The sequence below is a fragment of the Lissotriton vulgaris genome, chromosome 4_1 (assembly GCF_964263255.1).
Source record: "Lissotriton vulgaris chromosome 4_1, aLisVul1.2, whole genome shotgun sequence".
Taxonomy (NCBI): domain Eukaryota; kingdom Metazoa; phylum Chordata; class Amphibia; order Caudata; family Salamandridae; genus Lissotriton; species Lissotriton vulgaris.
The window spans coordinates 340,172,342-340,188,661 of record NC_141691.1 but is presented as its reverse complement, the minus strand read 5'-3'; the positions used below and the strand labels follow the sequence as shown (position 1 = coordinate 340,188,661).

The following is a 16,320-nucleotide window of genomic DNA, read 5'->3' as shown; positions in this document are numbered from 1 at the left end:
AGTGTTAGGACTCACTGCAGGCAGAGTCTAGGTACAGGGCTCAGGATAGGTGGAGCCTTTTCTGTCCCTTAGGCTCTGGTCAGGAGCCAGTCAACTATCCCTTGGAGTTATAGTGGTGTTCTTAGGCTCAAGATGCAGGTCCAGTCCTTCTCACACAGGCAGCAGGGCAGTAGAGTAGCAATCCATCTTACAGAAGAGCAGTACAGCAGTCCTTCTTCTGAGCCTTCCACAGTTCCAGATGTGAGCTGAAGATTTGGGTCTGAGAGTCCACTATTTATACCTGGTGCCCGTTCTAAAGTGGGAGAAGTTTCTTGAGTCTTCCGCCTATAGAGGTATCTGATATTTCCGGCCACCCTGCCCTGGCCCCAACTTATCGGGGGTCACAATATACTAGTATAAAATCCTTTGTGAGTGTGCTCAGGCAAAGTCTTTGTGATGCACTAGTGTGGTAGGAAACAGCTCCCCCTTATCAAATCTGTGATGGCTCTTCCTGCCTTTTGTCTCACTGCCTGGTATTAATACACAAAGACCATATGCCAGCTACACCTAGTCATGTGACCCTGTGCAGAGGCTCAAGGCACCAAATAGTTCAGACAAGAAACTTAAAATCCAACTTTACCAATAAAGATGTTTTTAAATTACAATTCTTTAGACAACAAACTCAACCTTTCCACCTGCTCCCAGTTGAAAGTTATCACTCATTAAATGTAATAAGGTAATCCAATGTTATTCTATAAGAGAGGTAGACCTTGTAGTAGTGGAAAATAAATGTAAGTGTTTTTCACTACCAGGACATGTAAGGAGCTGCAAAAGTTACTTTGGGAGTCAGAATGCATTTTCCAACTCTCACATTTCACAACAATCCTTTGCAGTTGCAAAGACTTTCACTTTGTGAATCACAGGATTTGCTGTTGGAAAAGAGTTTGCATATAGATGGAGAAGTGTGGCTCACTGGTTAGAGGAGGCAGACCTGGAAGCAGAGGGCAGCCCGGGACCAGGCTTCAATTCCCGGCTCGGTGGGTCTTGAGTCCTAAAATGTCCACGGACTTGACAGTTCTCGCTCCGGTGCCTACTCGATTCATGGGTTCACACTCTGCGACTCTGGGCAATAGCTTGCCTAATCTCCACAATGGCCCCTCGCGGTGGGATGCCTGGCTTTCACCTTGTGGATACCCTGCCGGGGTATCTCACAGGGGAATACCAGGACGGGTTCCCTAAGCAAGCGCTTAGATACCGGGTCGGTGATTTGCGCTATATAAATACATGTACATTTACATTTACATATAGGGTCCATAATCTCACCAATAGCCTCTACCACGGATCACCTTTAACGACCATGAAAAGACTACAATAGATTCAGAACTCGAGTGACAGACTACTCTTGCATATCAAACCACGAGACCACATCTCCCCTGCCTTGAAAGCCCTGCATTGGTTACCGGTTGCCAGAAGATCCACGTTCAAGCTGCTTTGTATTACCCACAAAGCAATACATGGAATAGGACCACTCTTCATCAGGAATAATATCACCAAACACATTGAACAAAGGAACCTACGCTCTAAAGGAGCATCTCGCCTCAAAATCACACCATACAAGAAAAAAGCAATGGGTGGCACATCCTTCTCCGTTCAAGCAGCCAAACTATGGAACTCTTTACCCCCAACATAAGATCCACCGACAACCACCTTATCTTCAGAAAACTACTCAAGATCTGGCTCTTCCCCACATAAGCACCATACGGAAATAGAAATTTACAGCATATCCCTCTGTATATAAGCATTTGTTTTCACTATAGATATGTACCTATCTTTGTGTATTACTTTATAAAACATGTAAAACAATTAAGTTGTTAAGAGAAGAAAAATAATAATAATAATAATAATAATAATAATAATCATCATCAATAAATAAAAATCATTTTTGGTCTACATGTACATACTTCCATTGTACATCTATGTACCTTCCATGTACTTGGATGTGTGTCTGTTACTTTTCTCCTGAAAAGGCATATCCAATGCACTACCCTATCTCTCATCCTGTGCCTCTATCAATACATTTATTCTAAATATACTTACTTTTTTATGTATCTATATACTTTTAATGTACTTATGGATCTATATACTTATCTCTTTCTTCTAATTTAGCATTTCCAATGCACTAGCCTATTTCTCAGCCTATACTTCACTCAATATATCTTCTAGCCCAACCTTCTGACTCCTCTCAAACTTCTTTCTACTACTCCTTCTAATGCACTACCCTATCTCTCATCCTATAGATCTATCGATATATCCTCTACATCCACTCTCTCATTTATCCCAAACCCCATACCACTACTATGATCGCCAAAATAACCTTTTCTAGACTCTCTCCTGCTCTACCCCTCCTTGCATCATCTGACACCTCTTTTTACTACACTGATCCCCTAAAACAAACATTTCTAAACTCTCCCCTCTGACTTCTTCCCTACAAAACTCCTTTTTACTCATCCAAAAGCCTCTTCCTACTGCTAAGACTTAAAAAAAAATCCTTCACTCTTTTATCCCTCCACTATTCTTTTTCAATAAAAATTAACAGACTAACGTGTTTCACTTCTCAAATTCCATATTCCATATTCAACTATACTAATATACTGCCCAAATAACTGAATAACATATCTACTACTCAAATTACTTCATATTTATACTATACTAATTTCCAACACTAATCCTTTATGGGTTCCGGAGTGGCGTGCTACTCGCCAGAAAAGCGCTTCAACGCCCATCAGGGGTAACAATTGCTATATGAATGCAAATCTTTCTTCCCCCTTTTATCAAACCGTTATCCTTCTCACTCCAAGTAACAGACTAATATCCACCACTGAAATTACCTCATATTTCACCATATTAATTCACCACTAATCCTCTATAGGCTCCCTGAATACCATGCGTCAACAAGCGAGCGATAAATAAATACAAACCTTTGTCCTACTCTATCCTTCTGCTATCATTCCAAATCCAAATAACTGATTAACCTATCCACCACTTAAAATGTACTTGCATGTTTCACTATATTAATTCAACACTAATCCTCTGTGGGTCCCGGAGTAGCGTGCTACCCGCCGAAAAAGCGCTTCGACGCCTCGTCAGGGGTAGTAAGCGCTATATAAATGCAATTACAATACAATACAATACATGTTGAGTACAGACATTTGGTCTAATTAATTTCCGAAAAAATAGTAATTTTCTAATAGAAAAAATAACTTTGTACAGCTCCTGTCTAATGGATTGGTGGGGAGGATGTATTGAATGGTAAAAGAGTTTACTACTGGCTAGAATGAATGGATGTCTCAGAAATATGCTTTAAGTGAAGCTGTTTGAGTTTATTGTACTGCTGACATTAGTGTTCCTGGGATACCTCCTTTCATTTTATTAAAGGGCAGAAAGCTAGGGATGACATTTACTCTAGTTTTGTGGTAATAAAGTAGTGATGGTTAGTTGATGGTAATTGATGGAGAGGAAGAAGGAAAATCAAAACATATACAAGAGTAGGTGATTTGCGAGGCAGAGTAGAACATTGCAGCTGGAAACAGAAAGATTGTGTTTGATTAAACATTCTGGAAATGGGGGAACAAGATTCCCGATTCATTGGCCTTTTGCCCATTGTCTGGAATGTGGAGTCTGACCCAACAATTCCCAAAAAACCAACTTGAGTCACATCTGCAGAAAAATTGGTCAGTGGAGATGAAAAAAAGAAAATCTAGCTGTTTAGGTAATAGACAAATACTAGGTGAATATTGTTTGTTAATGTGCAAAGTTTTTTACATTTTCTGTATGGAATGTATCTTAAAGTGTATATTTTTCCAGTTTTAGGATTTTTTCGTCATAAAAAGTTTTGTTTATTTTGGAGCGGGCGCTGTAATGGTATTTTAATGTATTGGCTTTTTTCCTAGTTATTAAGTACATTACTTCTCATAGAATATACATTTGGAATTAGTAGTGAGGTTGCAACAATGAGCTTATGTAGGTTGCCTTTCCTCACTGCGTCAAATATCAGTGCAGCCCTTTTAAAGACAAAAGCATATGTTACCTCTGCTAGGATGCCTCGTCTGTTCACCCTGTCCAGCTAATAAATTTTAAAATATTGAATTAACGTGAAGGAATGTGCGATTCACTGCATTTTGTGTTACTTTCATATTTGTAGGGTATGCTTATTTCACTTCAGATATCTTGGGAAAAGAAACATTGCAAGGTATTGTACAATAATTTTTGCATACATTTATTTCAATTTGTTTTATATGTAAATTATGCATTATTCATACTTCTATTTGACATCATTGCTGAGGGCGAACTGACTTAACCTTTCGATTTATATTTTTTTCTGTATAATTTATTGTTGTTTTTCTTTTCTAATAGTGTCAATCATTGCTGTAACACTTGAAACAAGTTTATTATTAATAACATTACTGTTCCAAATGTATTTTTGTTTTTTGATAAAATCACAGGTGTTCCTCTTACGTTATTCTTTCCTATAGGCTAGTATGATACACAGATTCTCTCATGCCTGTTGGCTGTATTAGTTTAGGCTCCCTTTCTTTTTAAAATCTTTTATGATTCACTGTAGCTGAATCACTATGGACACCTCATAGACAAATAGTGTCTGGGCCTGATTCCCATTAGTTTGTGAACATTTAGCTTTCTGTGGTCAGAGGGTTTAGCCAGGACTCTGACATTTTCTTTTTTTGCCTTTAGGTGCTTTATGTCCACTGTATTTACATAACTATAGTGACTATTTACTGATTCAATTACTTTAAACAATTCAGGCTGGTGTTTTTGGAATAGTATGTTACACTTGTTGTTATATTATGTTTAATGAAGATATGTATTTGTATCAATGAAAAATGACAAACTATATTATTACTGGGGCAAGTGGTGATACGTCGCCATTTAATGACGCTGTATTTATTGATGTGCCAGCTCCTATCAACAGTATGTGGCAATGTAAATAAAGAGGCTGTTTTATAAAGCCTTTTCCTTGGGCCTAAGGCCCAGATGTAGGTAAAATAGATTTACCGAATTTTAATTACCGAATTCTACCGATTCGGTAATTAAAAATCGGTAAATCTTAGGGGTGGATATGTAGGAACATCCAGATGTTCCTTTTACCGAATCGGTAAATATCTGTATTTACCGATTCGGTAAATACCGACCGGTAATGCCCCATTCATTCCTATGGGCTTTGAAGCCCATAGGAATGAATGGGGCATTACCGGTCGGTATTTACCGAATCGGTAAATACCGATTTTGACAAGGGTGCAGGGGGTGTCACTTTGACACCCTCTAGCACCCCCAAAAAAGATTCGGGGGCCATGTGGCAGGCATACCTGCCCTAAGGGCAGGTCTGCCTGTCTTATGGCACAGGTGTGCATGCACACATGTGCATGCACACCGGAATCGGTATTTTACCATGAAGTTGGATTTCATGGTAAAATACCGATTCTGTAAGGCTTGTGGGACTCAGAAGAGTCCCACCTACATCTCATTGTTACCGAATCGGTAAAAATACCCATTCGGTATTTTACAGATTCAGTAAATTTACCAATCGGTAAATTTACCGAATCTGTAAAATATGTGGCCCTACATACCATTTTGTGAATCTCGGTCGGTAACGGCCGAAAATACTGATTTTCGGCCGTTACCGACCGACCTACATCCGGCCCTAAATGCCTTACTCCTAGAAGAAGGCATGACTATGCTCTTGAGTGCTACAGATGGTTCACAAAGGTGGACTGTACCTCCATACATGTGTTTGTGCACCTATGTTATGCTATCATTCATGCACTATACATACATCATTTCCATATTAATATGGTAAAAGGGTATTCTGTGGGCAGTGCAAGACGAGTGGCCAAAGATATGCAATGCAAACTGAAAATTATGGCTTTGTGGTATTCACAAAGGTGTAAAATCGGTTGTTCTCCTTATCTCTGCACCTACTTTACACAAACACAGCTCAGTCCCTTGGCTGTAGGAAGTCCCTGGCCATTTCTAGTTCAAGCATACTCACTCAAATCCCACGATACAAGCCAAACATGTATGGTCAGTGCCGAAACAAGAAACCTCACTGTGTAAGATGAAGCTATAAACTACTAATTAAAGCCATAAGCCAACTTTTTCTTTTTTATAGGGTTCATGATGCCTGGTCCTCAAGGTATTCCGGGGCTGACAAGAAATCCCAGACAATGCCTGCTGTTCGCACTAGAGCTGGAATTTTCCAAGCCCGGCTTCAGCATCTTAACAGTCTGGAGAGCTCTTTTACACTTAACCACAGTGAGTATGAACAAACTGTGATGTTGTAATACCGGCTTGGTACAAAGTGTTCACAAATATAATGTTCTTACTGTGTGATATGTAGAATTTCTTTTTCCAGTCTTTGTTTAACTGACGATGATGATGATAATTATGATGATAATATTTTTATTGTTACAGTTATTTAAAAACATATACAATATGTGATGCCATTAAAAACCTAGGATTACAAACCACCACCCACTTCAGGTTTAAAACTGGTTAAAGAAAAACATTTTAAATCATTCCCTTCATGCAAAATGTCCACAAGTTTATCTTCCCATAGTCAGTTTGCTAATGATACAAATGTTGTGAACTGTCCCACTTGCATTGGTGTGCAGCCCTTAAACAGGATAAAATAGCCTCACTGATTGTTCTTGTCCCGTCCGTGTTAAAAGACTGTTTGAGCAGCGTCTTGCTAATGTCTATTAATTCTGGACATAAACTAATATGCTCCAGTGTTTCCTTTTCTTTGTTGCGGCACATCTGTTTGTTCGTGAAGGGTGTTTCCATCAACTGTCAAACTGGAAAAACTGTAGGTAATAAGAGTCTGAGGCATAAAAAAGAAGGGATAACCTTTGTATTCAACTTGAAATCTAAATATGGTTTCCTTTGAATTGAATAAAACTCCAAAGTATACATTCACCCTAATTACGATGATGGTCGGAGTTGACTCTGACTGACACCGCTGTGGATTGGGAACTGACTGATCTTAGGTCGTCAGTACCGACCACATTATTTGGATGCAACCGCTCATGGTGTGGTCGCAAACTTCGATTTTTCAATGGGAGCTTATGCGACGGGCTGAATCCTCCCGCAGTACAACCTACCATTGGAAAATGATAGTTTTTAAACATCCCTGCACCGTGTGGCATACACCTCACGGTCCCTGCCACATGGTGCAGGTAGGTTCATTGAGACACCATAGGTGCCCCCCTGGTCCAGATGCAGAGCTCCAGGGAGGAAGGGGTGCCCCATGTCACTTTCTGGCAGCCTTTCCTTGTCGGAAAGGTCGACATAGAAAGGCTATCGGAAACTGACATCATTGCCCCGATGGTGAAAACGACAAGGGATTATGAGACCTTTCAACAGATTGTGTCAGTCGGTCCCTCTGACTGCTAACTCCGACCAGTCCGAACCGTATCGTAATGAGGCCCATAGTGTTTTTGTATAATGATGCCCTCTCAATGTGTAAGCGGCAACTGGTCGTTTTACTTTCTTTTTTGTTTTTCTTTAAACCTTTATTGAGAAACATGAAGATACAATAGCAATCATACAGCCACATCTGGTTGGCTGGCAACATTTCCAATAATCATATCAGGATGAATAAATACACAGCCCTTCTGCCGACAACCCTAGGGCCCGGCGGCAGTTAGACAATCATGTCATGTCATACATTACATCACAGGAGAAATCAGGTTTTTGTTTTGTGTTTTTTAGAAAAAACCAACCAACCAAAAAGTTAAAAAAAAAAAAAACCTGCAGAGGCTAAGCTGAAGGCAGAGACATAAGTGATCCATCTGAGGCGGGAGTACCACTTCCACAACTGTTTCATAGTCTATGGGAAGAGTAGACGGGAGGGGGGAGGGGGAAAGAGAGATAGCCAGTGATACATAGACAAATCCAAACCAAAAGGAACATCACGCTAGGGGGAGTGCAGCACTTCCGGTGGAGGCTCAAATGGGGGGGGTACAAATTTTGCCACGATATTGGTTCCAGGGATTCCACACCCTCCCCCATTTCTTGGGCCTGCCCCGAGCGATGTAAACTGTTTTTCACGAAACATGCACCAGTCCATGTTCCTAGAACAGGCCGACAGGCTGGGTGCCCTAGGCGATCCCCACAGTTGCACAATGTCACGCTTAGCGATCATGTTACCCAAGGAGGCCCACTGCGTCTGTGCCACATTATAATCATTAGGCTCCCACACATTCAATAGACACCTTCGGGCCTCAGGCAAAAGCGAAACACCCGTCACCTCAGTCATAACACCATGCACACGATTCCAAAAGGAAGCTACCGACGGACATTCCCACAAAATATGAAGGAATGTACCCACCATGCCACACTCATGCTTACACAAATCATCTGAGACATACCCCATACGCAACAAGCGAGGACCCGTCATATACACTCGGTGTAGGATTTTTAACTGCACCAATTTCAGACGGGGACGAGATTGCTACCTCCTTCGGGGAGGATATCGCCGCCTGCCAGTCCTCATCATCAAGTTCCAGTCCATCGCCGGTCCAAGCCGTACGGAGCTGTAGAAGAAGGTCCGCTCGGTCATTTATCAGCTTTTTGTATATAAGAGAGAATGTACTGTCCGGGACATGTCCATCGAGTACTCTGTCCTCCAAGGGAGAGGATTCTGGAACAGGCATGCCAGCCGGAAAAACAGAGGAAAGGGCGTGTCGAACCTGTAGGTACCGAAAGTATTCTCGATGACTAAGTTTGAATTCTAGTTGCAACTCTTCGAACGACTTTATCTTGTCTTTCCGCCAAAGGTCCTCCACCCTACTAATTCCAATTAGGTCCCATTTATCAAAACCCTTGGTAGTCCACAAATTGCCCAACCTCTCAGCAGCGTAAAGTGGAGTCGCTCGAGTGAGAGTATCCGACCAGCCCATAGCGACATTAGCGTTGTACCAGACCCGCACCGCGACTCTGGTAGGCCCGGTCTAAGCCACATCGGACCGTTTGGAATAAAACGCCCTGTTATAGTCTCCGCCCGGCAGCAGCCATTTATCCATAGCAAAAGCCGGGTTAGGAGCTGGACCATACATCGCATGATTAACAGAGCTCAGTTGTGAGGCCCAGTAATATCGTTGTATATCTGGCAACGCAATACCGCCATCATACCAAGGCAGCGTAAGCTTAGCCAAGGCAATCCGGGGACGTCCGGCCCACAGCATTTTCCTTTTTAGGCACTTGATCAAATGGAAGTAGCTGGAAGGCACTAGATCCAATGTATTCTGAAGCGCATACAAAAATCTGGGAAGGGACATCATTTTGAATAAGGCTGCTCTGCCCACCAGGGACAGCGGCAGCCTGCTCCAGGCTTTCACGTCTGCTTTTAAGCGAGTAAGCGGGGGGAGTAGGTTGCGCTGATACCTGACAGCCGAATCACGCGAAACATAGATACCTAAATATTTAAACCCGGTGGAAGAAATTTGTATTGGACAGTTGCGCGGTACGAGTGAAGTATCGTCTGTGAGCGAATACACACAAGACTTGCCCCAATTGATGACCAGTCCAGAGTTCTTCCCAAAGGAATTAAGGACGTCGAACAATACACCCAGTGACTTCCGTGGGGAGGTGAGTTAAAGAAGAATATCGTCCGCATAAAGTGAGATGCGATCTTCAAAACCGGGGGCCCACCTGATACCCTTGAGGGACGGCTCCCATCTCAACCAAGCGGCCAAGGGCTCTAAAGCCAAGGCAAAAAGCAACAGAGAGAGAGGGCATCCTTGCCGCGTACCCCTCCCCAGAACAAAGGGAGCCGACACTTGACCGTTAACGACAACCTGGGCCAGGGGCTCCTCATAAAGTAAGCAGACCCACCCGATGAACACCGGTCCGAATCCAAACTTCGCCAGAGCCGCCCATAGATATGGCCATTCCACTGTGTCAAATGCCTTAGTGGCATCTAAAGAAACCAAAATGGCCGGTTCACGTAGCGTTTCCGCCCTCGCCAGCACGCCATGAAGACGCCGTAAATTCAGCGCGGTATTACGGGCTGGAATAAAGCCAGACTGATCTGGATGCACCAAATCTCCAATCATTTTAATCAGACGGTTAGCTAATATTTTCGCCAAAACTTTAGGTCCCACATTCAGAAGTGAAATGGGCCTATAGGAGGTACAGAATTCACGGGGTTTTCCCTCTTTAGGGATCACCACGATAGACGCTAAGCGCTGGTCACGGGGAAGCGAACCCCTCTCCCTGGACTCCAAGAACATCGAGCGGAGATATGACGCCATTTTGTTCGGACACAACTTGTACAGCTCGATGGGAATGCCGTTTGGGCCCGTGGCTTTTCCCGAGCGAATGGAGCGAATAGCGAGCGCTACTTCATCGGTGGAGAAGTCCGCCTCCATTAGGTCTCTATCAGAGTCGGACAGGCAAGGCAAAGCGATATCCCTAGGCAAAAGATGGGAGTCTTCCTCCGGCCGATCTGAGATCGGAGCGTACACCGTACGAAAGTGGCAAGCAAACTCCTTCACAAACTCCAACGGATCAGTCACACGTACACCATCCACTCGCTCAACCACAGGCACCACACGATTCAATCTCTCCCTCGTGTCCAACCAAGCTATCAACTTCCCCGCTTTATCGCCCACATCATACAAACGGCCCTGTTGTTCACGACTCATAGCTTTCGCGGCATTCGTAACCAATGCTCTATAGTCAGACTGCTTCAGTTGCAAAACATGCACTTTTTCACGCGTTACCCCACACTCAAGATCCTTCTCCAAAGCCACTATATCAGACTCCAGTTGTTCAACCTCCCCATTGTGGCGCTTCTTAGAGCTGGCGACCAGCGACAGTGTCTGACCCCGTATCACAGTTTTAAAGGCCTCCCATAGGGACACAGACGAGGACACCGATCCCACATTGTCAGCGAAGTAGTGGTCTATAGCTTTAAGCACCCCAGCCCTAGTCTCAGGAACACAGAAATGCCAGGGATTAATTGGGACGACCCGGCCTCCTGCGTCTAAATGGAGATCTATATGGATCCATATCGGGGAGTGATCCGAGATGCCTCTGGGCAAATGTCGGGCCTCTTGCACCGTCGTGGCTTGGGCTGCGGGCACAAGAATATAGTCAAGTCTGGCTAAGCTCCCATGGGCCCGCAGTGGAAAGTATATTGGGCCTGACCTAGGTGAAACATCCGCCAACAATCCACCATACCAAACGTTTCCAAGAAACCACTTAGGCAGGACTGCGACGGTGTAAGAGCCCTGGGAGGATGTCGATCTTCCAGACCATCAACCACCGAGTTGAAGTTCCCTCCAACCACCAGGAGCCCCGCCGGAAGCCTCAGTACCAATTTCCCCAGGTCGACAAATGTAGTGGCCTGCAAACCCGGGGGACATATATCGAGAGGATGGCAACCGTTCTCCCCTCCCACCTACCAACAATAGCCGCATAACTTCCCCTGTCATCCAGTATCGTTTCATCAATCTCCAAGGGAAGGGAACTACGGATCATAACACCAGCCCCTCTAGAACCCGAAGTAAATCCCGAGTGTGCCACCAGCCGGTAGCCCCTCCGGTTCATTGCATGGAACGTGTTCCCCACCAGATGCGTTTCTTGCAGTAGGACAATGTCACGAGAATGGCGCTTCACATATTGGAGTACAATTCCCCGTTTTATTTTGTCCCCCGAGCCGTTGACATTCCAACTCAAGACTCTCAACCCCCCACCCTGAAAATGAGCAGTCGGGTCCCCCAAACCCCACGAAGGAAACACAGAATAAGCCATACAACAATACGTAGCCTCAAGAACAATACAAACAAGAAAAAGAAAGCCCCTCCCCCAGGATACCAAAACAACAATCCCCCACCCTGCCCCCCTGCGATGAATCCAAAAAACCACCCCATTCAGCAGTGTGCCTGTCGCCCTACCCCAGAAAACTAAACTACAAGTAATAAAGGAAACACCCCCGGAGGAGGAAAAGTCCTGAACTCCCCGCCACCCCAGGGCTTGTCTTTAAGAAAGTCATCAACCCAAAAAAGGATAACAATCCACCGTAACACAATATGATGGTGGCACACACCGGTGCCCTTACTCCTCCTGGTCCCGTTGGCTGCCTTCAGCACCTCTGGATGGTTCCGCATTGTCCCGTGGCATAGATAACGTGTCCAACCAGTCACTGACCACCTCTGGCATATCAAAGAAGAGCACCCGCTCATTATGTTCGATGCGCAGTCGGGCGGGGAAAAGCATAGCATATTTCATGCCCAGGTCTCTTAATCTCCGCTTCATCCCAGAAAATCCCAGTCTCTGCTTCTGGACCGAAGGGGTAAAATCCGGGTAAAAGTTAATGGACGCATTCTCGAACTTAGTGGGGCCGCTAGTCCTCGAAGCCTGCAAAATGGCGTCCCTGTCCCTGAAGTTAAAGAACCGCGCAATGATGGGTCGCGGGGCAGTCCCCTGCTTGCGTCTGCCGCCCGGAATTCTGTGGGCACGCTCCACCGCAAATAGGTTACTCAGGCCCTTAGGGGCGAGGTGGTTGATGATCAGATCTTCAACGAGTAAGTCTGTCGATTGATCGGCTGAGGACTCCGGAACACCGACTATGCGGAAATTATTGCGCCTAGCGCGACTTTCAAAGTCCTCAAGCCAGCGGGCAAACTGGTCACTCGAGGTCCGAAGAGTCCGGATCTCAGTCTGGAGTTCGGAGACATCTGTGGTGAGACTGGCTCTCTTGACATCCAACGATTTGACTCTTTCGTTGGTCTTGGCCAAGTCCGCCCTGATCAGGCCCACATCCACCGCCACTGTGTTGATCTTGGCTGCCAAGGTTTCGTACTGTTGGCCCATCGACGATTGTATGCTAGCGATGGCGCCCATCACGTCCTGAAGAGTTGGGTCTTCCGACTCAGGGGGGCCACCACCCAGGTCCTCCGGGGTTTTACCAGTCCCGCTGGGCGAGCCTTTATTGCGTGCAAATCTGTCCATAATGGTGGTCTGAGTCCCACCACCGCGAGTCGCATTCTTGAGGGACCGCTTTTCACTATCAGCCTTGGCCGCCATAGTGGGTTGTGCCCCCCTCAGGGGCTTTTGGGACCTGGTGTAAATGGCTCCCCACAAGGAAGAACCTGGAGAGACTGAAATGCAGGGTGTCGGTGAAGATCTGTCAAGCGACGGCGCTCACAGGCCAGCTTGGTCACTAGGCAGCCACCTCCAGTCTTCGTAGCCAGAGAAAACGAAAACGAAAGTAGACCCCGGGTAGCCGTCCCCTACCACAGGCCGTTGTTGTTCAATTACTTTCGGGGTGCTCCAGATGCCCAAGTCCCGGGATGAGCCACGGTGTAGGCCTCCAGGCTTCAGGAAAGAGTAATTCGGGCGTCCGGCATCCGATTTAAAATCTGAAAAAGGCCTTTCAGATCAGGAGAGTCTTAGCTATTTGAACCCGTCGTCAGAAACAGGATTTACGCCAGGATAGACGGTGGAGGCAGCGAGGGTCTCGGGACCTCACAGCTCACAGGACCATCTTGGATGCGCGTTAAGCTCCTCCTCCTCGTTTTACTTTCTTATTTTAGCAGTAGCTTCTGTGTAGTCTAAGTCACTTTGTACAATTTGATTATAGCTAGCAAGTTATACTTCGTCAGGAGGTCCTTACCATGAGATTCTGCCACTGAAGCATCGCTATATGATTTAGACAGTTCTTTGTTGATAAAAAATCTTATAGTGTTATTAGTCACCTCCTTACTCTCTTTACAGTAATTGATACCAATAATCTCATCCCAAGGTATGAGTAAGTTGTCAACTGCTCAAGGTCTAATGGACTTTTTTTGCTGCCTGTTAGAATTGGGGGTCTCTGGTTGGCACAGGTATGTTCTTGTGACAAGCAGGGACCGTCTCATCTAAGTCAGGGCAAGGGACTTACTATCAGAAATAACCCCTGCTCACCCTCTAGGCGGCGTGGCGCGAGCAGACAAGGCTAAACTCCAGAGCACATACGGTTAAGCATTTAGTATAACACACACAATAGACCATCAACCCACCACACAGAGACACAAAGCTGGTTGTTTTGTAAAAAAATACTTCTTTATATATAAACTTTCAAGCAGGCTTGTAAATATAGTCTTTAGATGTTCCAGTTACTCTTAGGATGATGCCACAGTTCGTTTTTGTAATATTCTGTACTTGGAAAGGGTTAAATGCTCTCACAAATGGTTTCCCCGTACTGCAGGCACTGTCTATAGCTTTGGTGCGCTGTTCGGCAAGGTTCGTGCGCTCCTGTACGTGTCGTACGGTAACCTAATGTAAGGCCCCTCTAACTCCCACGCGCCTCGTGTTAGACACGTACGACGCTGCTAATGCAAACAAGGGGTACGAGTCGTATTACTCTGGTGCGACTCGTACCTCTGCATCCAGACACCAGCGGATTCAGCAGTGGGACCCAGCGCACAGTTCGAGGCATACCAGGGGCCTCAGTTCAAACAGGCGGTGCGAGGCGAGACTCGCACAGCACACAGTTCGAGGCTTACCATGGGCCCCAAGGCACACAGGCGGTGTGAGTCGTAGTGAGAGAGTGCGACTCGTACCGCAATTCAATTTACAGTACCTTTGGTCTCGGGGGTTCGGGACGGACAAAAGCAGGCGTAGAGGGGATGTCCCACGTCGCGGTGCAGATTTCCTTCGTGGCGTGCTAAGGCTCGATGGCCCAGTAGTTTCCGCTTCTCGGAGGGCAGCGACGCGTTGTGGGGCGGCTCTTGACCTCAGCCTCCATCCCGACCTTGAAGAGGGAGGGGGCGGCGGCTTGAGGTGAATCCAGCGACGGTGCGCTGTCAACAGGGCGTCGTACTGGAGAGGTGAATTCCGGTGCAGCCAGTCTTTGCAGGGTGCTCTACGGCTCGGGGGTCGCAGACTCACGTTGCTTGGACCGGACAGTCTGTTCTTGCGGTGCGAGCTCTGGCTCGATGTTGCAGCAGTTCGCGGTGCTCAGGCCAGGCAGGGCAGGCCTTTACGATGCTAGCTGTGGCACAGTTGTGCAGAGGTCACTTTGCTCGGCGGGATGGGGCGCACAGGCTCTCAGAGTGCGGGACAGATTCCCAGTCGCACTTAGGTCTCCGGAGTCAGCGCTGAAGGGGGAAATGACACCAGCAGCAGCTTCCTTCTTCAAAAAGGGGGGGTATCACCCACTGTTCCTGGGGCGCAGTTCAGAGGGCAAGTTCACAAGCAAGCCCTTGGAGATTGTTTAAGAGGCACACGTGAATTAAAAGTCTTTCAGTCTTTTCTTCCTCTCTCCTTTTTACAGCAAGGCACCCACCACAGGCCAGTCTCTCAGGATTAGGGACAGTAGTCCTCCATGCAGCTTTCCCAGGTCCTTCTCTTCAGGCAGAGTTTCTTCTTGGCATCAACAGGATCTAATTTCTTAGGAACAGGGCTCCTACATTTATACTGAAAATACTTTGTTCTTGCAGGCCATGGGGCCTGAGCCTGGTTCAGCCCAGTTTTGGAGCACTTTGTTTACAGGAAGCTGCCTTCTTCTTTCAGGGTGCAGGGCAGGGACATCAGACGCTCCACAGGAGGTGGAGCCAGCATTGTGGTGGCAGAGCACAGCCCTATTCAGAGTCAAGGGGCACTCCTCCCACCTATCCTGGGGGTAATCCCTCTATTCACCACCTGGCAGCTCAGACTGTCCCCTGGAAGTCCCCAGCCCTGTCCCTCACAGAAACCAGACAGCAGATACACATCCTAGCAGAGGCGGGCTGAAATGGTCAGGCAAGCAAATGCTAACTTTCTAAAAGTAGCATTTGCAAACACAGGATATTAAAATAAACTTTACTAAAAGAAGTATTTTATCATTCTGAGTTCAGGCATACTAAACTTGACTTTCCCCCATGTTCCCTGAGCCTGCTGGGATTATAGAGTGTAATAATTCCAGCAGCCCATTCTGGCCTATGAGAACAGGTAGCCTCACAATAGTGAACAACGAAAATGGCTGTAATTCACTATCAGGACATACCACACATATCAGGGCTTGTCCCACCTTACACTTACAATGCACCCTGCCCTTGGGCCTCCCATAGGGGTGACTAATATGAAGTAAAGGGAAGGTTTAGGGGCTGGCAAGTGTGTGCACTTGCCCAGCCAGCATGACAGTGCCAGACTGCACGCAGGTCCTGCAATGGCAGACCCTAGAAACATTTTAAAAGGCTGCTTATGTGGGTGGCACAACCAGTGCTGCAGGCCCACTAGCAGTATTTGTATTTACAAGCCCTGGCACTCCTGGTGCACTTTACTGGGGACTGACAGTAA

At 46.0% G+C, this 16,320-nt stretch overlaps 1 protein-coding gene across 5 annotated transcripts in view; it reads left to right on the top strand.

Annotated features, from left to right (window-relative positions):
* Positions 1-16,320, top strand: part of DOCK11 (dedicator of cytokinesis 11) — a 1,133,414-nt gene that overhangs the window by 856,459 nt on the left and 260,635 nt on the right. For all 5 annotated transcript variants that reach the window (XM_086918718.1, XM_086918717.1, XM_086918722.1 and 2 more), the window contains 2 exons: positions 4,181-4,228; positions 6,164-6,306. In XM_086918718.1, coding sequence (XP_086774844.1) covers positions 4,181-4,228; positions 6,164-6,306 — 191 coding nt within the window. The remainder of the gene's footprint in view (positions 1-4,180; positions 4,229-6,163; positions 6,307-16,320) is intronic.